At 44.4% G+C, this 21,630-nt stretch overlaps 1 protein-coding gene across 1 annotated transcript in view; it reads left to right on the top strand.

Moving 5' to 3' along the window:
* The first annotated feature begins 13,519 nt into the window (after positions 1-13,519).
* Positions 13,520-21,630, top strand: part of MFSD13A (major facilitator superfamily domain containing 13A) — a 39,551-nt gene continuing 31,440 nt past the window's right edge. Inside the window, exon 1 of the mRNA XM_033943809.1 lies at positions 13,520-13,894. Coding sequence (XP_033799700.1) covers positions 13,730-13,894 — 165 coding nt within the window. The 5' untranslated portion in view covers positions 13,520-13,729. The remainder of the gene's footprint in view (positions 13,895-21,630) is intronic.

Consider the following 21,630-nt stretch of genomic DNA (forward strand, 5'->3'; position numbering starts at 1 on the left):
TTATACAAAATACAGCTATAAAATTAATAACTAAGTCTAAAAAATTTGATCATGTAACACCTCTCCTCAAAAAGGCGCATTGGCTCCCTGTTATTTATAGAATCACTTATAAGTTATGCATAATTATTTTTAAAACTCTAAACAATAAGACCCCTGCATTTTTATTTAGGTTACTTATTCCATATTCTACAAAGAGAATTTTAAGATCTAGTGAACAAAATCTGCTATTATTAATACGAGGAGACAATTTATTTTTTCATGTACAGCACCACAGACTTGGAACGCCCTCCCTATTTTTTTACGGGAGGAGAAAGAGTTTGGGAAATTTAAAACCGAAATAAAAACCTTCCTTTTTAAAGATGCATTTTCAACATAATTTTATTATTGGAGTATTATATTTTACTTTTGTTACACCTGTGTTACCTATTTCCCTTTTGTATTTTCCCTCAATGTTTCTTCTTTACTTTATGAATTGTATTTCATCCCTCCTTTCCTTAGGTTTAGTAATGTTAAAATTAAGAGCAACTTACCGCTATTTAAGTATTTGTATGTATTGTATTGTTTTCTAATAATTGTAAATTTTATAGTGTACATCGCTTAGAATGTTTGATTAAGCGATTAATCAAGTCACCTAATAAACTTGAAACTTAAACTTGAAACTTGAGTGATGAACTGCAGCATAATTCAACTCACTGACAGCTGTGGGGAGTGAGAGAAACCGAAGACAAGATGATAGCAATAATTTTTGACTGCCCTATCTATGAAAGGTCGGCGCCCTAGGTAAGGTAATTTTATAACAGGATGCTTTGGTTGCAGCTATCAGTTCTGTTTGCCGAAATGGGATATTTGAAACTTGCCCAGGCAGGTACTATTATCTATGAGGAGCCGCTGAAAAATTCTCAGCCCAACCAAAAAATGTCAAGAAAAGTGTGGAATAACTTGTAAGTTTCATGGCTCCACATCATTCTCTTCTTGACTGGGCTGAGAACATTTCAGTACTTAGTAACTTCATTGTATATATCCTAATTCTTGTAATTTTGGAAAAAGTAAACAAGCGTTTCACATCTGCCCATTCCATTCAGAGGACAGCGGGCCTACCGGACAGACAGAGTGAGGGCCCGTCTGCCCATCCAGCAATTAAGGTTAGAGGGGGGAGGGCACGGTTGTGGGGAGGTTGTTGGCAGGAGGGTTTGGACTCCCTCCTGCCGGTTCAGGGGAGGTTGTCGGTAGGAGGGCTAGGGCTCCTTCCTTCCAGTTTGGGGGGTTCGGTGAGGTTGTCAGCAGGAGGGCATGGGCTCCCTCCTGCCATTGATTGATGCTGGGGATGGCTGCTTCTTTCCAGCAGGAGGGCTTGGGCTCCCTCCTGCTGGTAATCACAGGTTCAGGGTCCAGGGAGGGTTTTCTGTCCGGCAGGATGGCTTGGGCTCCCTCCTGCCAATGAGTGTGCAGGTGTTGGGGGGTGTTCTTCAGCAGGAGAGATTAGGCATGTCTCCTGCCACGAACGTTGCCGGGGGGGGGGGGAGGGGGAGAAGAACCAGTTCCAGGATTCTATAACCGGCGTTGTTTTTGACAGACGCCAGTTACAGAATCCTGATTGTAGGTGGACTGGCCCTTCCTTTGCCTAAGAGGTCTTGTTTTGGGCGTTTGGAACTTGGGCGATTTTTTGGTTGGGAATGTGTTTTAAGGATAGACATAATTGTGGTTTGGGCGATTAAACTGGTGAAAGTAGAGGTCATTTTGGATGGGGTTTTTTTTGAGAATGGACATTTCCCTGCTGCCTGCTTTCTGAGTCTAGGGACTTAGGCCAAAAGGGGACTTAGACATTTTTTTTTAATTATGCAAATCCAGAGAGAGAAAACAGAACAGCAAAAACAAAAGAGAGAGAAAAATAGCAAGTTTATTAAAAATTTGATTAATCGCTTATTCAAAATTCTAAGCGATGTACAAAAAGATCTCTCTAATACTCTTTTATCTATCAAACGTTATCTAAAACCCATAATTTCACCCTATTCTTATCTCCTAAAGACCTCCACTTCCCTTTGGTAATTCTTTATCCAATGTTTATTACCTTAAAAAATTCTATGTCATCGCTTATTCTATTCCTTTTAATTTGAATGTAATTCTTGTTTTTAGTTTGAATGTAATCCGCCTTGAACCGCAAGGTAATGGCGGAATAGAAATCACTAATGTAATGTAATAAAAACTACAGATATGAGATAAGCAATAGGAGGACAGTTAAAAAAAATAAAAATACAAACAAATCCCTCAAAGTCAAATAAAAAAGACAATACCTGCTTGAAAAGCTAAGTATTAAGAGCATTTTTAAATGTGGGATGTGAAGAAATTGCCCACAAGTCTGGAGGAAGATGATTGCAGAGGTGACATGAAAGGTCTGCCATCCTTGTACCTGACAGGGAAGTTGCTAAGCAACCATCATGTTCACCAGCTACCAGTGTTGTTTACACTATTTATTTAATTTTCCATACTGTTCTCCCAGGGGAGCTCAGAATGGTTTACATTAATTTATTCAGGTACTCAAGTACTTTTCCCTATCTGTCCCAGCAGGCTCACAATCTATCTAATGTACCTGGGGCAGTAGGGGGAATAGGTGACTTGCCCAGGGTCACAAGGAGCAGCAGTGTGGGTTTAACCACTGCGCCACACACTCCCCACTAGGTCAAAGCCCTTAAGTACAAGTCCTTTAAAAAATCTTTAAAGACATGGGGCTAGACTCACTAAGCAAACCGATCGTGTACCGATCGGTTTGCGAGCCCTTTGCGACCCGATTTCCCTCCGATCCAATTCACTAACCTCTGTCCCGATCATCCTCCGATCCGCGCATGCAAAGAGGGGGGAACGGCATTCAAATGTGGGCAGGAAGCGATTCACTAAAATAAAAAAGCAACACTGACTGGGCTGGCCGATCCAAAATAAGTGACTGCTGAGGACCAGTCGCTGAGGTCCTTTCCGACTGGCATGCCTTCTGCCGCCCTGCTTCTCTGCCCCGATCTGCTCTCTGCTCTGATCTCCTGCCCTGTCTCAGGCCCAATATCCTGCCTGCCCCGATCTCATGCTTTCGCCCTGAATCTCTCCTGCCGCCCCGACTCTCCTGCCCTTCCTTGCAGTGCAAACCCGTGGTTTTAACCTGCGGGCTTAAAGTGGGTTAAAACCACGGGCTCACAAAAAAGTTAAAACCAGTTAAAAAAAAAAAAGAAAAATTAGCTCTGCCGGGCTCAGAAGGCCATGCTTTGGGATTGCTATAGAGCGATCCAGGCAGGTGGTTGGGGACGTGATTCTGATCGCCATCATTTGCATGAGGGCAATTCATGAATCAGCCCCCTGGACATGGATTGGATCTGATTCATGCCCTTAATGAATCTAGACCAGTGGTCTCAAACTCGTGGTCCAGGGGGGCCACATGCGGCCTGCCAGGTGCTATTTTGCGGCCCACGGTTTGTACTAGTGCTGCCCATTCTTTGTAGCATCCTCCAGCTTCCCCCCTGGCCTCCCGCTCTTACCTTCAGGTAATTACCGCTACCTGCAGAGAAGATTGCCGGGGCTGTAGCGATCCTTTCAGGCAGCCGTTATCCTCAGCAGTACGTTTCCTCTGCTGCGATCCTGCCCCTGATGTCAGAGGAGGGGCGGGACCACGGCAGAAGGAACGTGTTGTGGAGGCCGCCTGCAAGGAACGCTATAGCACTGGTGATCCTCTCTGTAGGCTGTGGTAATTAGCTGAAACTAAGACTGGGAGGTCAGGGGGGAAGCTGGAGGACGCTGCAAAGAAGGGGGAACATGCAGGATTTCGGGGGGAGGGGGGGTAAAGATTTATAAACTATAAAAGAGTTTTACCTTATGCAAAATTGTCATTTCTTTAATAAGACATTAACTATTTTTTTCTGCGGCCCTCCAAGTACCTACAAAGCCAAAATGTGGCCCTGCAAAGGGTTTGAGTTTGAGACCACTGATCTAGACCATGGTTATTTGTAAGAGCATAGGGCAACAAAACAAAGGAGAAAGTCCAACTTTGTCTGCAGAAAAAACCAAGCAGGAGAAACAAACAAGGTTGGCCTCTTTTTACTGCTTCCTTAAGACGCTTTACTTTTTGCAGCGTTCCTCGGTGAACACAATATACATGCACTTTGTTACTTATCTTCAATTTTTTATGGTATGTCCCAACCTTTTTCACCATGGACCCCTGACGAAGGTTTGTCCGAAACACGGACCGTGTCGGGTCCCTTGATTGGTAAAAGGGTTTTATTTTACTTATTTTCATTTTAATTTTGGTACAATAAATTTTTGCCTGCATCTTGTACACAGTCTGCAGTTTTGTTTATTTGTAAGAGCATACCAGAACTGAGTGTTAGAATATATAATTTCTTTTCTATGAAGACAATGTAAGATGATGGTACTTTGATGTAACCTGTTTTTTTTAAATTATTTTATGAACTTGTTGAGTTTGTTATTACTTTTATGTATGTGACAATTGTAACCCGCTTAGGATATAAGTGGGATATAATTTTTTTTAAATAAATAAATAAAATAAATGCATATTTTGATACTTAAGTAAAAGTATGAGTATAATCCATGAGCAGCTGGGTATGCAGAAGCTGTCAGCCAAGTGGGTGTCCAAATGTTTGAATGCTGATGAGAAATGACGTCAAGTGGATACTTTCAAGTTGATTTTGCAGTATTTTCGGTGAGATGGTACCAATTTTTTGGAATGACAAGTTACTGTTGATGAAACATGGTTATACCACTATGATCCTGAGCCAAAACAATAGTCCATGCAATGGAACTCAGTTTCTCCAAGGCTAAGGAAATTCAAGACCCAAAGGTCAGCAGGAACGGCCTTGGCCACAGTGTTTTGGGATCAGGAAGGTGTTATAATGACTATCTTCCAAGGGGATAAACAGTTAATGCAGAATACTACTGTAACTTGCTGTGCCAATTAAAGGAGGCATTGAAAGAAAAAAGAAGAGGGAAGCTGTGAAAAGGAATTCTCTTTTTGCAAGACAATGCACCTGTCCACAAGGCTGGCAAAACGATGGCTGTTTTGATGCAGTTGAGGTTTCACTGCATAGACTATCCCCCCTACTCACCAGATCTTGGCTCCATCTGACTATTTTCTGTTTCCAAACCTTAAAAAGAGTTTGAAAGGGCAACAATTTTCGAATGATTTGGAGATGATTGCAGCACTAGGCCTACCAGCCTGCCACTAGGCATGCCTGCCCTGTATCCTGTTCCGGCCTGCCACTAGACCTGCCCTGTGCCCTGGCCTACCAATAGACCACCAGAGGGGGGATAGGGTAAAAGGGCAGGGCAGTGGGACAGGGTACACCATTTGGTTTAGAATTTTTTTTCTTGGTTTTTCCTCCTCTATATGTAGGTGCGTCTTATGATCAGGTGTATCTTATAGAGCGAAAAATTTGGTACTTGGATTTCAGCAAAGCCTTTGACACGGTTCCTCAAAGGAGGCTCTTGAACAAACTTGATGGGCTGAAGTTAGGACCTAAAGTGGTGAACTGGATTAGAAACTGATTGATGGACAGATGCCAGAGGGTGAAGGTTAATGGAATTCGCTCAGAGGAAGAAAAGGTGAATAGTGGAGTCAAGGATCGGTGCTGTGGCCAATCCTGTTCAATATGCTTGTAAGCAATATTGCTGAAGGATTAGAAGGAAAGGTTTGCCTTTTTACAGATGACACCAAGATTTGTAACAGAGTAGACACCAAGGATGGAGTGGAAAACATGGAAAGGGATCTGCAAAAGTTGTTTTCTAAACCTTTTGAGACGTACATAGATGGATCAGAAACTGGTTGGCGGATAGGAAACAGAGGGTAGGAGTGAAGGGCCACTACTTGGACTGGAGGAGGGTCACGAGTGGGGTCCCGCAGGGCTCGGTGCTCGGGCCGCTGCTATTTAATATATTCATAAATGATCTAGAAACAGGGACAAAGTGTGAGATAATAAAATTTGTGGACGACACCAAACTATTTAGTGGAGCTTGGACTAAAGAGGACTGCGAAGAATTGCAAAGGGACTTGAACAAACTAGGGGAATGGGCGACGAGATGGCAGATGAAGTTCAACGTTGAGAAATGTAAAGTATTACATATGGGAAGAAGAAACCCGAGGCACAACTACATGATGGGAGGGATCTTATTGAATGAGAGTACCCAAGAAAGGGACTTGGGGGGTAATGGTGGACATGACAACGAAACCGACGGCACAGTGCGCAGCGGCCGCTAAGAGATCGAATAAAATGCTAAGTATAATCAAGAAGTGTATTACAACCAGAACGAAAGAAGTTATCCTGCCGTTGTATTGGGCGATGGTGCGCCCGCATCTGGAGTACTGCGTCCAATATTGGTCGCCGTACCTTAAGAAGGATATGGCGCTACTTGAGAGGGTTCAGAGGAGAGCGACATGTCTGATAAAAGGGATGGAAAACCTTTCATATGCTGAGAGATTGGAGAAACTGGGTCTCTTTTCCCTGGAGAAGAGGAGACTTAGAGGGGATATGATAGAGACTTACAAGATCATGAAGGGCATAGAGAGAGTAGAGAGGGATAGATTCTTCAAACTTTCAAAAAATAAAAGAACAAGAGGGCATTCGGAAAAGTTGAAAGGGGACAGTTTTAAAACGAATGCTAGGAAGTTCTTTACCCAACGTGTGGTGGACACCTGGAATGCGCTTCCAGAGGACATAATAGGGCAGAGTACAATACTGGGGTTTAAGAAAGGATTGGACAATTTCCTGCTGGAAAAGGGGATAGAGGGATATAGATAGAAGATTACTGCACAGGTCCTGAACCTGTTGGGCTGCTGCGTGAGCGGACTGCTGGGCACGATGGACCTCAGGTCTGACCCAGTGGAGGCATTGCTTATGTTCTTATGGTTAACCTGAAAAAAAACAACTAAGATGTGATTTGTGAGCTCAGTCAGTCTCAAAGGGCCCTGGGCTACAGGTAACTAAGGCACTGCTTCAAGACTTGTGTACATTTCTCTTCATGGTTGGCAGCTTCTTCAAACTGTTATGAGAGTTGACTAATAAATCAATTTACTTTGCTTTTAACACATCCGGTAACATTTCTGTTTTGGAATGCGTTAATAAGTTTGTAGTGTTTGTTTAGATCATCAAAGCTTTCCTGAGCAGTATAAAACGTAATTCTTGTAAACACACAGGGGTAAATATTTAGTTGGTGGTGGTCAGTGTTTTTTGGCCACTGCTGGCCAAATATTCAATGCCAGATCACGTCTGGGCACTGACACTGAATAGCTAGGCATACATGGATGGCTAATAATCAATTAAGTGCAATATTACAATACAACTTCTTATATCCTACAATTTTCAACAAGGAATCATTGCGGCTTACTGCAAGGTGAGTTACATTTGTGGTATAGTGCTGTTCATAAGTGAGTTTAATTGCTAGATTAGTTTAAGGATGGCAGTCAGTGGGATGAAGAAGGCTGGGAAGAGTTTCACTATTGTATTTTCCCTTTATTGTATATCTGTTCTATATCTAACCTTGCTTCGTTTTCTCTGTTGATCAGCCTGTAATTGCCCCCAATAATTTTGGATTTTTTATATTTTATGTAAGCAGCTTTGACTTTGATAAAGTGGGATATCAAATTTTTAATAAACTTGGAGTCCACTGGGGGAAGAGATATGTCTTTAATTTTTTTCCTGAACAGATAGGCAGGAAGATTATTCCAGACACATGGTCCCAGGAACTCGAAGGTGAAGTTAAACATCCTCGTCTGACGTATTCCTTGAGAAGATGGGAACGGTATCTTAAATCGCTGCATGGTCCTTGAGTTAAGGAAGTTGTGTGAGACTGAAATGCTGGTCACTAGTCCGCTGGAGTTTTCTCTGAAGATGGACTTGTGAATCATACAGGCTTATAGTTAATTATTTTTTTCACAGGTAGCCAGTGTAGTTCGAGTAGCAATGAGCTAACCATCTCAAAGGGATGGGATTGGAAGATTTGTACATTTCAAATTTCTGTTGACCTTCTTCCAATCTGCCCTTTCGCTTGCAAAACAAGACTACTACATTACAGTTGGGCAGACTGGATGGACCATTTGGGTCTTTATCTGCTGTCATTTACTATGTTACTATGGTTATCCATGGAAACTCAGCAGCTCCACTTATCCAACTCTTCTCAACAGCATGGTCAACCTCTCTCAGAACCCTCAACAGGAAACAACTAAATCTCCAGAGTACAAAAAATCTCCAGTACAAGCGAATCTTCCTAGGAATGAAAACTTGGATGACCTCGCAGAAACAACCAGAATGGAGCTAAACCACACCATATTCCGGAAGAAACTGAAAACCCTTCTATCTGATACCTGAACTTTACATGAAGCTCTCACCTCTCCTCTCCGGCTACTTTATCTCCTTCCCTATCCCTTCTGGATCTCCCCTACCTCTTTGAATCCTACTCCTATCCTCCTCTTCTTTCTGTAAGTTGCCTTAAGCATGCATAGGTATGCGCGACGCACAAATAGAAGATTAAATTATCAGATAGAAAACAGAGGATAGGATTAAATAATAATAATAATAATAATAACTTTATTTTTGTATACTGCAAAACCACAAAACAGTTCAGAGCGGTTTACAAGAGAAGAGACTGTACATTTACAGCGAAGATGCAGAGTCTGATTAACCAGGGTAAAGTAACCAGTAACAGTAACAATTAAAATTAAAAAGTAAGATAGGTACTTAGAAATTCCCTTACTGTCCCGAAGGCTCACAATTTAATTAAAGTACCTGGAGAATAACAAAGAAGTGAAAAATAGAGATAGAGGAAAAATAAGAAATAAATAAATGGTCATTTTCCTCAATGGAGGAGAGTAAACAGTGGAGTGCCACAGGGATCTGTACTAGAACTGGTGCTATTTAACTTATTTATAAATGATCTGGAAATTGGAACAATGAGTGAGGTGATTAAATTTGCAGATGACCCTACACTGTTCAAAGTTGTTAAAATGTGTGAAATACTGCAGGCAGACCTTAGGAAACTGGAAGACTGGACATCCAAGTGAAAGATTAAATTTAATGTGGACAAATGCAAAGTGTTGCATATTGGGAAGAATAACCCACATCACAGTTACCAGATGCTAGTTTCCACCTTGGGGGTTAGCGCCCATGAAAAAGATCAATATGATGAAACCTTCTGCCCAATGTGCGGCGGCAGCCATAAAATCAAAGAAGATGCTAGGAATTATTTAAAAAGGGATGGTTAACAAGATTAAGAATGTTACAATGCCTGGATAGGATGGGATATGGGCCTAAATATAAAAAGAAAAAAGAATGTTATAATGCCTCTGTATCGCTCCAAGGTGCAACCTTACCTAGAGTATTGCTTTCAGTTCTGGTCTCCTTATCTCAAGAAAGATATAGATGCACTAGAAAAGGTTCAAAGAAGAGCAACCAAGATGATAAAGGGGATGGAACTCCTCTCATATGAGGAAAGACTAAGAAGGTTAGGGCTCTTCACTTGGAAAAGAGACGGCTGAGGGGAGATATGATTGAAGTCTACAAAATCCTGAATGGAGTAGAATGGGTACAAGTGGATTGATTTTTTACTCTGTCAAAAATGACAAAGACTAGGGGACACTCGATGAAGTTACAGGGAAATATTCACTCAGAGAATAGTTAAGCTCTGGAATGCATTACCAGAGGTTGTGGTAAGAGTGGATAGCAAAGCTGGTTTTAAGAATGGTTTGGACAATTTCCTGGAGGAAAGGCCTATAGTCTGCTATTGAGAAAGACAGGGGGGAAGCCACTACTTGTCCTAGATTAGTAACATGGAATGTTGCTACTCTTTGGGATTTTGCCAGGTACTAGTGATTTGGATTGGCCACGTGAGGACGGGCTATTGGGCTAGATAGACCATTAGTCTGACCCATTAAGTCTATTTTTATGTTCTTATTGCACTGGAAAGACTATTAGATGTTTTAGGTGAACCATCAGCTATACACCACCCAACTCCAAGTCTAGCATTGGCTCCGGCTGAAAATGACACAGGGATGGATACCAGCGGATAACTGCAGGGCGGGCACAGAGCCTGCAGGGACAAGGTGGACACCAGGATAGAGCCCATAGGGACAGGGAAAAACTGTGTCCACGTGTCATTCTCTAGACATGGAATAGCATGTATAAAATGCTAGTATTGATGTGTGAAAAACATAACACATCTTAGACAATGACTTAAAAAACAAACAAACTGCAGAAGCTGCTTTTGGATTTAACTCCCTTTTTACAAACCGCGCTAGCGGCTACTGCTGCGGTAACAGCCTCAAAGCCCATAGAAATGTAAAGGGCTTTGGGGATTTTGCTGCACAACCTTGTAAAGAGGTGTGTGTGTGTGTGTGTGTAAATGAACCACTATTAAATGACATAATTTGTGTGTTGTCTGTTTTTGATGTGGCAACAAGAGTCCTGTCTGCTGATCAGACTCCTACCACCTGCAACATTCTTCCATCATGTGCCCAGTTGCTCAAGCATTTTACTGTTACTGCAAAAGATTCATCCATTGTTTCTGGCATCATTGAGCATTTCATAACATAACATAGTACTTCTTAACCATGTTACCATAAGTTCTACACGGTTTGCAAAAGATTATAAACTAAAAGCAATTTAAGAATGACAGAAAGAAATTATTTGACCAAGTATTTTGAAAAGAGATACGTTTTCAGTTGAGTTCTGAAATGTTTATAATAACAATCGAAATTCTCTGTCATGTGAAGCCGCTTGGAATGCTAAAGTATGGTCCAGAAATTTCTTGCTTTTACAGCCCTGTACTAATGGAAAGGTGAACGGGGCACGAGACTTTCTACTATTTTTATACGATGCTAAAGAGAATCTATTAACCATATAAAACGGAGCGGTACCATACATAACTTTATAGCAAAAGCAACCCAACTTAAACAAAACATGAGCCTCCATTGGCAGCCAATGCAACTCACAATAGAACGGAGTCACATGATCATATTTTTTAAGACCATAGATTATTCTAACCGCTGTATTCTGAATCAGTATGAATCTAACCATGTCTTTCTTGGGAATTGTTAAATACACATTATTACAATAATCCAAAAGACTCAGTAATAAAGATTGTACCAGAAGTTTAAAAGCAGAAAACTCAAAAAAGAGTTTAATGGTAAGCAGTTTCCATAGCGTGTAATAACCCTTATATACCACAGCATCTATTTGATTTTTCAGTCAGATGCTGATCCAAAATAACTCCAAATATTTTAATTGTTGGTTGAATTATATACAAGGTAGAATTTATACTAATTGATGGCTCGTGAATAATCTTATGTGGCGACACAACAAAAAACTTTGTCTTATAAGGGTTAAGCTTGAGTTTGAAATTCTGCATCCAACAATTTCAACACAGGCTCAATTTTATGAGAGATATGAGATAGAACTGTAGCACAAGGTATGACAATTGTGATATCGTCAGCATAGCTAAACAGTTCTATACCTAGGTTACTCAAACTGTAACCCAAAGAGGAGAGATATACATTAAATAATGTGGGTGAAAGTGGGGAACCCTGGGGTATACCACTCAGATTTTTCCAGTAAAAGGAAAACTGATTATTAAACTTAACCTGATATTGTCTTGATTCCAAAAACCCTTTAAACCACAGGAGAACATTACCCTGTAGGCCAAAAGCATCCAAACAAGCCAATAATTTGGTGTGATCTACCAAATCAAAGGCACTACTTAGGTCGAACTGAAGCACCAGTGCACTGTTACCCTTGTTCAGTAGGCTATTTAAATGGTCTAATAATGTAGCCAACACTGTCTCAGTGCTAAAATAGGTTCTGAAACCTGATTGAGAATCATGTAGTAAGGAATGTTGCTCAAGATATTTTGTTAGCTGAATTTGAACAAGACCCTCCATGATTTTTACAAAAAAGGGAATGGATGCAATAGGTCTGTAGTTAGATGGTAATGAAATTGATTCTTTAATGTTTTTAATTATTGGCGTAATAATTATATTATCTTCCTCATGTAGAAATATTCTTGCTTCTAAAGAGTCAGATAGCCATTCAAATAATTTCAATTTAAAGCTTAAAAGGGCAGCTGCCATAAGGTTAGGAGTGCAGGGATTGAACAGACAATATGATTTAGCACAGGGGTAGGGAACTCCGGTCCTCGAGAGCCGTATTCCAGTCAGGTTTTCAGGATTTCCCCAATGAATATGCATTGAAAGCAGTGCATGCAAATAGATATCATGCATATTCATTGGGGAAAACCTGACTGGAATATGGCTCTCAAGGACCGGAGTTCCCTACCCCTGAGTTAGCATATTTACAAAATAATTTGGAAAAATCATCCCATTCTGGGTAGTCAAATGTAGACCAATGTAGATCTGCATGAACTTCTTCTTCTATCATACTAAGATGATAGCCAAAAATTTTTGAGCAAGGCAAACAAGAAGATATTAAACTAGAAACCTTGGAACAAACGAAATTCCAACATTTAATACACTTATTTTTTTTTCTGTTCACTACAGTGTTGGTTCTCTTCTACACCCATGTCTGAAAGAATCCAATTCTTTTCCTAGATGATGTAGAAACATAAGCAACCAAATCTTTGGGAAGGCAGTACCAAAACCATTTTGAAATGGAAGGCTCTATTTGTGATTTACAGACAACAGTTGTACAGAATATTGTTCAAGGTTTATGCAGATAAGGACAGAGTCCACGGGGATGGGTACAAACTTTATCCCTGTGTCATTCTCAATCCAGTCTCCAGCATCTCCCATTCCCTACTTCCCCAACACCCTGTAGTCAATGCGTCCCTTTCCCTCCTCCTCCTCCTCCTGTGTCCAGCATCTCCCCTCTACTTCCCTTCCCCCCAAGATGTCCAACATCTTCCCCCTAACTGCTGCTGCCAACCCCACCACTAAAGAAAACCAAAGAAAATATAGGCTTTGGAAGTGGTTCTTTTAGCATTCCAGCACACAAACTCAAGGTCTGTTCCCTTCAGTGTGCTGTTGGAGTGGGCAGGATAAAGCAAGGCTTTGAGCACACATAGCTGGGATGCTGAAAGGGGCTTCCTTACCGCTTATCTTTGCTGGTTATCCTGGCACTTTACTTCCGTTCCTCAAAGCCTGCTTCCCTAGATCAGTGGTTCCCTGAAGGACCTGAAGGTCCTGAAGGACCACCAGCCAGCGGGAAGGGGTAAAACGCGGACCTCACGGACCTGGCGGAGGTTTTCGGGATAGCCCTTCACTGCATGCCTGAAACCTCCATTAGATGCAAATCTCTCCCATACATATTCATTGGGACTATCCCGAAAACGGCACTGGCTGGTGGTCCTCCAGGACAGAGTTGAAAATCACTGCCCTGTTTAGAATAGATCACATGAATGGAGACTTCTCCACCAAATATGACAGTGGGAGCCCTGATCTTTGTCCATCTCTAGCCAACGTCGGCGCCTGCGCACAGTCCGCTCCGCCTCCCCTGAAATCCCGTGCGGAACTCTCTCCAGCGCCTCCCCCGTCACCGGAAGTGACGCACCAGGAAGCGAGTGTTTCATTTTCTGTTTCTGCCGTGGGAGGAGTGAAGGGCTCGGAGGTGGACTCTTGATGTCTGTCGCCTCCCCCGGAGGAGACCTTCCGAGCCGGGTGCAGAATGGCTTCGGTGCCCGGGCGAGAGCCCCTTCCTGGCCGGAGGTGATAGGGACGAGGCCCGGCTGGTGAAGCGTTATGGGGTGCAGGCCGCTGGGCTGCCTGGTCGCCCTCCCTACGGCGGTGCTGTACGGCTCCCTCTCGCTGTTCGTCTCTATTTTGCACAATGTCTTCCTCCTCTATTACGTGGACACTTTCGTCTCTGTTTACAGGATCGATAAGTTGTCCTTCTGGATCGGGGAGGTAGGTATATGTATTTTGAGTCGCTTGTTAGTCATGTTATAGAAAAGCTAATTCTGTACTGTTTGTTGGTGCAAAATGCTGCAGTTCGCCTGATTTTTAATCTTAAAAAGTATGATAATGTTAGTCCTTTTTATACCAAGTTGCATTGGTTGCCTTTTGGGGCCAGAGTGCTTTTTGGATTATCTCCCTTGTATTTGTCCCCCTATCTGAAACTTTCTTACTCCACAAAAGGAACTAGAAATTCTGGAAAGTTCATCTTCCCCACTCCAAAGGCCGTTTTAAGACCTTTTTAGACAGGACTTTGGAGTATCAAGCTGGGAAGATGAACTCCTGGCTAAATCTGATGATTGTTCAATCTAATTCTTACTTCATATTTAGGAAATCATTAAAGACCTATTTATTTGACAAATAAGAATATTAATTTTTGATATATTTAAATGAGGTCATTTGTTTCTATTCTTATTGTCATAATATGTTTTAATTTTTTAATAATTTTTAATATTGTACTTGAATGTTTTTAACAATTGTATTACTTTTATTATATAATTTTAGATTGTACGTAGATAGTGTGTTCTATGAAACTGTACCATGTGCTGAAATGTCTTGGTATTCTCCTGTTGTGAACCACTCAGAACTACTGGTTGGGTGGTATACAAGAAAATAAATTATTATTATTATCATTATTGTGTATGTTGTGATAGTTGACTAGACACTGACAGATCTAGGAGTGTGGAGTGCTAATTTATGAATCATTTGCGGGAACTCGCCTGATGCATCGTGTTCAGATAGGAAGGCTGCATCGCGAAAATAATGTAGAAAGGAAGAAAAGGTTGTTGGTTTAAAAAAAAACAAACCCCCATAGAATTTGGCTGTCTATTGTCCCACCTTCTGCAAGTTCTTCAGAATTCATTCAGAGACCACAGATGCATAATTTTGGTCTCTTTCATTACAGACAATTTAGATTTTCAGATATGTATTGGTGTAAGAGCTTTCATTTATATATATATATTTTGATGACTTTTTGTGCTTTTCGAGAAGTGTCCAGTGGAATGTTTCCATAATGGTAAAATAATAAAAACAGTAATATAAGAGCCGAATTCTGTATAGGATGTTTAGTCTCAGAAGCCGCCTAAACGACTTTTGAGAATCACACATGGGCATCCTATGAGAATCACGTTTGTCCTCATGGACAGATGCCTAAGACCGCCTAATAACCCAACTCTAACCGACGTCCATGTCACAGGCACCGGTTAGAGAATTGGGGTGCCATTGAGCTTATTGTGGCAAGGGCTCTCCGGCAGGAGTGATGCCCAGTCCCTCCTGCCAGAACCCCCCCACCCCTCCAGACATCACTGGCAACTTGTAGACCGTTCTGAGCTACTGGGAGGACGGGATATAAATCTAAATAAATAAAATAAATAAATACCCCCAACCGGACCTCCCTAACCCACACCAGATCCCTTAGGCTACTTCCTTTCATGTAAATATTTATGCATTTTATAGGTCTGTTTGGTATGTGAAGCAGCATGTTACTGAGTCTCAATATATGTTGTCATATTAGGCAATTAGAGGTTCTCTTCTTGTGTATTATGTTGATATTGTAAAAAGCATTGTATGTTGTAATGTTGTTTGAATATTTTACTATTATATTACTATTTTTCCTATACTATTATTTTATTATTATTCCCAACACACCTTTAGTGTATGTGTTGGTGGGTTCTCTTCTGCTGCTACCCCGCTAGTGGTTGGTGTACCCCAGGGTTCTGTCTTGGTACCTCTTCTCTCTCTATACCTCTTCCCTCGGTGCCCTGATCTCCTTCCATGGCTTCCAGTATCACCTATATCCTGATGACTCCCAGATCTACCTCTCTACACCTGAAATTTCACTTAAAGTTCAAGAAAAAGTTTCTGCTTCTTTGGCTGATATTGCTGCCTGGATGTCCTGCTGTCATCTGAAACTAAATATGTCCAAGACTGAGATGCTCCTCTTTCCTCCTAAACCCTCTGCTCCTCCTTCTTTCTCCATCTCAGTAAATAATACTGTCATTGTTCCAGTCTCCTCTGCTCGCAACCTTGGAGTGGTCTTTGATTCCAATCTCTAATTTTCTACGCATATCCAACAAGCTGCTAAGACCTGTCATTTCTATCTCTTCAATATCACCAAAATTTGGCCCTTCCTTTCTGAGCACACTACCAGGACCCTTGTCCAAGCTTTCGTAACTGATATCCCGCAGTGTCGCCTCACCCCCTTGCAATCTGTGCAAAACTCTGCTGCGCGACTCATCTTCTACCATCATGTCACCCTTCTCCTTAAATTACTTCACTGGCTCCCTATCTGCCATCGCATACAGTTCAAGGGATCTTATTGCTGACCTACAAGTGTGTTCATTTTGCTGCCCCTCAATATCTCTACTCGCTTCTCTCTCCTTATACAGCTCTCGGAGAACTCCGTTCCTCAGATAAGTCATACTGCCAATTCCACTGGATTCCAGAAACTGAATTGTCCTTGCTTTCAACTGTGATTCTATAAATTTACTCACCGAGACCAGACTAAATTGTCCTAAAGTTCCCAGCTTTTTCTTTCCTTCAACTTTCATGGAAAACAAAATCACATCTGCCCATTTCCAGTCTTTAGATGACTCCTAACTTGAAAGAAGCAAGAGCAGAGCCATTAAAAAATTCTTCAAATTTCTTGAATAATTTTACCCTATGCAGCTCTACTGCCTTGTTTAATTTTAGTCTGGGCAGCTCCTTACAGCCTTCTGAAAACTGGTTGAGGATAACTCACTTTCATTCCTATTGTTCATAGTTTTCTGTGGTTCTGATCCCCAAACCCCTTGCTAGATAAAGACCAAACAAAAATCTCTTATGAAATTCTGCTTTTTTTCTTCTCAGCTCCTTTCCCAATGAATGTTCCTTTCATCTAGCTGCCCCCTATGCCTGGAATAAATTACCTGAGTTTGTCCGTCAAGTCCCTTCCCTTATTTAAAAGCAGACTGAAAACCCACCTTTTTGATATAGCCTTCAATCCTTAACCCTACTCCCCTGCCCTCCAACCCAGCCAGCTGATTAACCGTTCCCCTTAACTGTATCCATGGCATCCTGGTTGTCTGTTTAGATTGTAAGCTCTTTTGAGCAGGGACTGTCTTCTTTGTGACTCTGTACAGCGCTGTGTATGTCTGGAAGAGCTATAGAAATAATTCATAGTAGTGTAAAGCATTTCAGTCTTTGGGAAGCAGAGCTGAGATTGTGATGTCATAATGCCTCACTCCACCAATAAGAGCCAACCTCATCACTGATGTCACAATGGCTTGATTGTCCTATACTCCTCTCTGCCCTCCAACCTAGCCAGCTGATTAACCATTCACCTTAACTGTATCCATGATATCCTGTTTGTCTTGGGGAAGCAGAGCCGAGATTGTGATGTCATAATGCCTCATTCCACCAATAAGAGCCAATCTCATCAGTGATGTCACAATGGCTTGATTGTCCTGTACTCCTCTCTGTCCTCCAACCCAGCCAGCTGATTAAGCGTTCCCCTCAACTGCATCCATGACATCCTGTTTATCTGTCTTGGCTGTTTAGATTGTAAGCTCTTTTGAGCAGGGATTGTTGTCTTATACTTATTGTCTTTGTCTGGATTATATTTGTGGTATACTGCCTTGTGTGAATTTCTTCAGAAGGAGGTAAATTAAATTAAATTTGCACCCCTCAACATACTTCATAATGCAGCTTAATGCCTTACAGTGTCCTTGCCAGACTAGCCCAGGCAAATGTGTTATGACCTTTTGGCCAGCAGATGGAGACATGCTAAACTGTTTGGCTTCTGTATATAGCCTGATGCAGAAAGGAAGAAGCTCTCCTGTGGTCTGTCAGGTCTATCTCCATAATAGAGCCTAGAGTCGGGGTGAAGAAAAGTCAAAATTCAGGTGTGGCTGAGCTCCTTCCCCACAACCTTCCAAAACTTGTGCTATCTTCTTTAACACTAAGATCCCCTCTACCTTAGAGAAGAGTTGATACTAGGACCAATGGCAAGAAAAAGTGCAACCAATGGCATAGCGAGGGTAGGGGCCCCCGGGACAGAGGCACACTTCTGCCCCCGCCTTCCAATTCCCCTCCCACAAAATCCTGGTGGTCTAGTGGGCTGGGAGGTGGTTTGGATCAATCCCCAGCTCAAGAATCCTCCAGACCCGACACTGCGCCCACTGTACCTTTCATTGAAAATTGGGCAGAAGGGCTGCCCACTCCTCCTGCCTTGAAGGGCCACCCCTTCATAATGGTTTATGGTTTGTTTATTTATAATCCATCTTTTACAAGGCAAAGTACAACACACACATAATAGTAAACAAACATTATCCCAGGACAAGCAGGCATGATATTCTCACATGTGGGTGACGTCATCTACGGAGCCCCGATGCGGACAGCATTTCAAGCAAACTTGATTAAAGATTCAAGTTTGCAGTGCTGTACCACGCATGTGTGCCTCCTGCTCCACTAGAGGGCGCATCCCCTCCTCGTGGTCTCCAGTTCAATTTTTTCCACCGAGCTAAGAAGACCATTTTTTTTCCTAGCTCTGTCCCAAAGTGCTCCCTGCACCGCGATTTTTTATTTTTTCGTAGTTTATCAAAGTCGCTGTGCTAAATTTCTTAATTCTAGCTTGATTCCTGCTCCTCGCGCTCAACGCGCTTTCGTTGCGGCCCGGCGGCTCCCGGGTCGTCGTGGCCGGGTAGGCCGCGGCTACATGATCTATGTCACGGCCGATTAGCGGCTTTAAAAAGTGCACCCGGTGCGAGCGTCTATTATCCATTACAGACCCGCATCGTTGGTGCATCCTTTGCTTGGGTGCTGATCACCCCACCGAAACTTGCCCCCGGTGTGCAACCTTCCAACACCGGGCGCTCCGCCGACGACGGGCCCGCATGGCGGACCTGTTTGCCGCCGACCAACCCTTGACTTCGGCCTCGAGGTCGGCCCCGGCTTCGGCCCCGGCCTTGACCTCGGTCCTGGGTACCTCGGCCCCGCCTCGGGACTCGAGCTCGAAGACCCAGAGTTCCCAGAAGTCTACGGCTCCGGGTAAGTCCCCTCTTTCCTCGACAGGTTCCATGCCTTCAAAGAAGCCAACCTCGGGGACGATGGCCGGACAAGGGGGAAATACCCTTCCCATGGCCCCGACGAAGCCCTCGAAGACCTCTGGACGTGCCTCCACCACTCGGGAATGCTCTAAATCGAGATCGCCCTCGGTGGAGTGCACCACGGCCTCGGACATGCCATCGATGCTGTCTGTGCCGGTATTCCAAGATCTGTTCCGGGCAATGATCTCGACGGAGCTAACGGCTGCCTTGGCTTACCTCCACCCGGCCCCGACTTCGACCTCGCGTGCGCCGGACCAGCCTGAGCCTCGCGTCGAAGCCCCTCGGGGCAAGATGCGCCGTTTTCGCCGCCTCTCTTCGTCCTCAGATTCTTCCCCGAGGCACTCGAGGCGCTCCACCCCGACGGAGACCAGCGGGGCAAAACGCAGATCGAAAGTCCGAAACTCCTCGGGACACCGACTCTCAAAGAAGGCAAAGAGTTCACCTCCGAACCGAGGCCGCTCACCCTCGACACGATCGGGGGAACCGCTATGGGTGACCGAGCTATCCCTCACTAACCCCAAGCTGATTCTGACTCCCCCTTGGGCCGGGGCTCCGGCCCGAGGCTCCAGGCTTCCGCCGAGGGAATCCGGGGAGAAGTCTCCGACTCGACATCGGTCGGTACCCCTTACCCTGACGTCGTCCCCGAGGGGCTCCTCGAGACGACGCATGTCCTCGACCCTGGAACGCTTCCATAGCGCGTCCCCGGCATCGGATCGAGGCTCTGAACGCGAACCTCGCTATTCCAGGGAGGCTTCCCCATCATTTTCAGCGAAACGGAGGTCACGTTCACCGTCCCCGCATGGGGCCACGGGCTCGCCTCGGCCCTCCTTCACGAGGTTCGTCCAGGACATCGGAAGAGCCCTTGACCTGGACTTACAGTCTGATTCGAGATACTCCAAAGAATACCTGGCGGAGCTGGATATGCCTTCTCCGCCCCGAGAATCTCTCCGGCTGCCGTTGAACCCGGTGCTCCGGCAGACCCTCATCAGGAACCTCGAGACTCCCTACATGGTGACGGCTGTCCCATCTAAGATGGAGTCTAAATACCGTACGGTGCCCTGCCCGGGGTTCGAGCAACCACAGTTGTCCCACCAATCCCTATTGGTGGAGTCTTCCCTAAAAAAGGCTCACCCCTCTAGGGTATCCGCGGCCGTTCCTCCGGGACGCGAAGGCAGGACCTTAGATAAATTTGGCCGTCGCTTATATCAGAACTCAATGATGGCCTCTCGAGTTCTAAACTACACATTTACTTTTTCTTCATATCTGAAGCACCTCATTGGGCTCCTGGGCGCCTTCTCAGTAGACCTACCGACCTCCCGCCAGGCAAGCGTTTGGACTCCTCCTCGAGGATTTCTCAAACCTCCGATTACATTTATTCCACGCCGCTTACGACGGCTTCGAACGTTCATCCCGAGTAGCTGCCTTCGCTGTGGCCATGCGCCGGCTGGCGTGGCTGCGGTTGGTCGACATGGATCCTAACCTCCAGGACCGCTTAGCCAACCTTCCTTGCGTTGGCAAGGAACTGTTTGACGACACCATCGAGGCAGCCACAAAGAAGCTCTCAGAGCACGAACGTTCCTTTGCCTCGCTCGTCCGCCTGAAGCCAAAACCACCGACCTCCAGGCCTTTCAGGGGATTGCCCCAGCGCTACCTCCAAAAGTCCACACCGGCCTTTTCAAGACCACCACCTTGGCGTCCCCAGACTCACTCTAGGGCACTGCCAAAATCACAGCCCTCCGCGCCTACAAAGCCGTCTCCGTCCTTTTGACAGGATGCGCGGACTGGGGCTGGCCCCTTCCGCACCAAAGCCCGGCCTCCTTCCCATCGGGGGATGCCTACGAGCCTATTACCCTCACTGGGAAGCCATAACGTCGGACTCATGGGTCCTTGGCATGATCTCATCAGGATACTCACTCAACTTTCGAGAGGTCCCTCCCGAGAGCCCACCGAGTGCGTGTCCCCCCAATCGAACGCAGTTGTCCCTCCTTCTATCCGAGGCCCGAGATCTCCTTCAACTGCGGGCGGTGGAACTGGTTCCGCAGGAACAGATAGGCCAAGGTTTTTACTCCCGCTACTTCCTGATACCAAAAAAGACGGGAGACCTGCGCCCGATTCTGGACTTAAGACGCCTGAACAAATTTCTGGTGCGGGAAAAGTTCCGAATGCTTTCCCTTCTGACTCTCTACCCCTTAATCGACGAGGGCGATTGGCTCTGCTCCCTCGATCTGAAGGAGGCCTACACCCATGTTCCGGTGCACCCCGCTTGTTGCAGATACCTGCGGTTCCAAGTCGGGGACCTCCATCTACAATATCGGGTCCTCCCCTTCGGCCTGACCTCGTCCCCCCGGGTCTTCACGAAGTGTCTCATAGTGGTCGCGGCCACCCTACGCTCCCGGGGTCTGCAAGTATTCCCATACCTGGACGACTGGCTGATCAAAGCCCCGACCAGGGAGGGGGTTATCTCAGCGACCCGACAGACTATTATTTTCCTTCAGAGTCTGGGGTTCGAGATAAACTTTCCAAAATCCCAGCTGCGCCCCTCTCAGTCCTTACCATTCATCGGGGCCGTGCTGGACACGGTCCGTCTTCGTGCCTTTCTCCCCC

The sequence above is a fragment of the Geotrypetes seraphini genome, chromosome 4 (assembly GCF_902459505.1).
Source record: "Geotrypetes seraphini chromosome 4, aGeoSer1.1, whole genome shotgun sequence".
In the NCBI taxonomy this organism is placed as follows: Eukaryota; Metazoa; Chordata; class Amphibia; order Gymnophiona; family Dermophiidae; genus Geotrypetes; species Geotrypetes seraphini.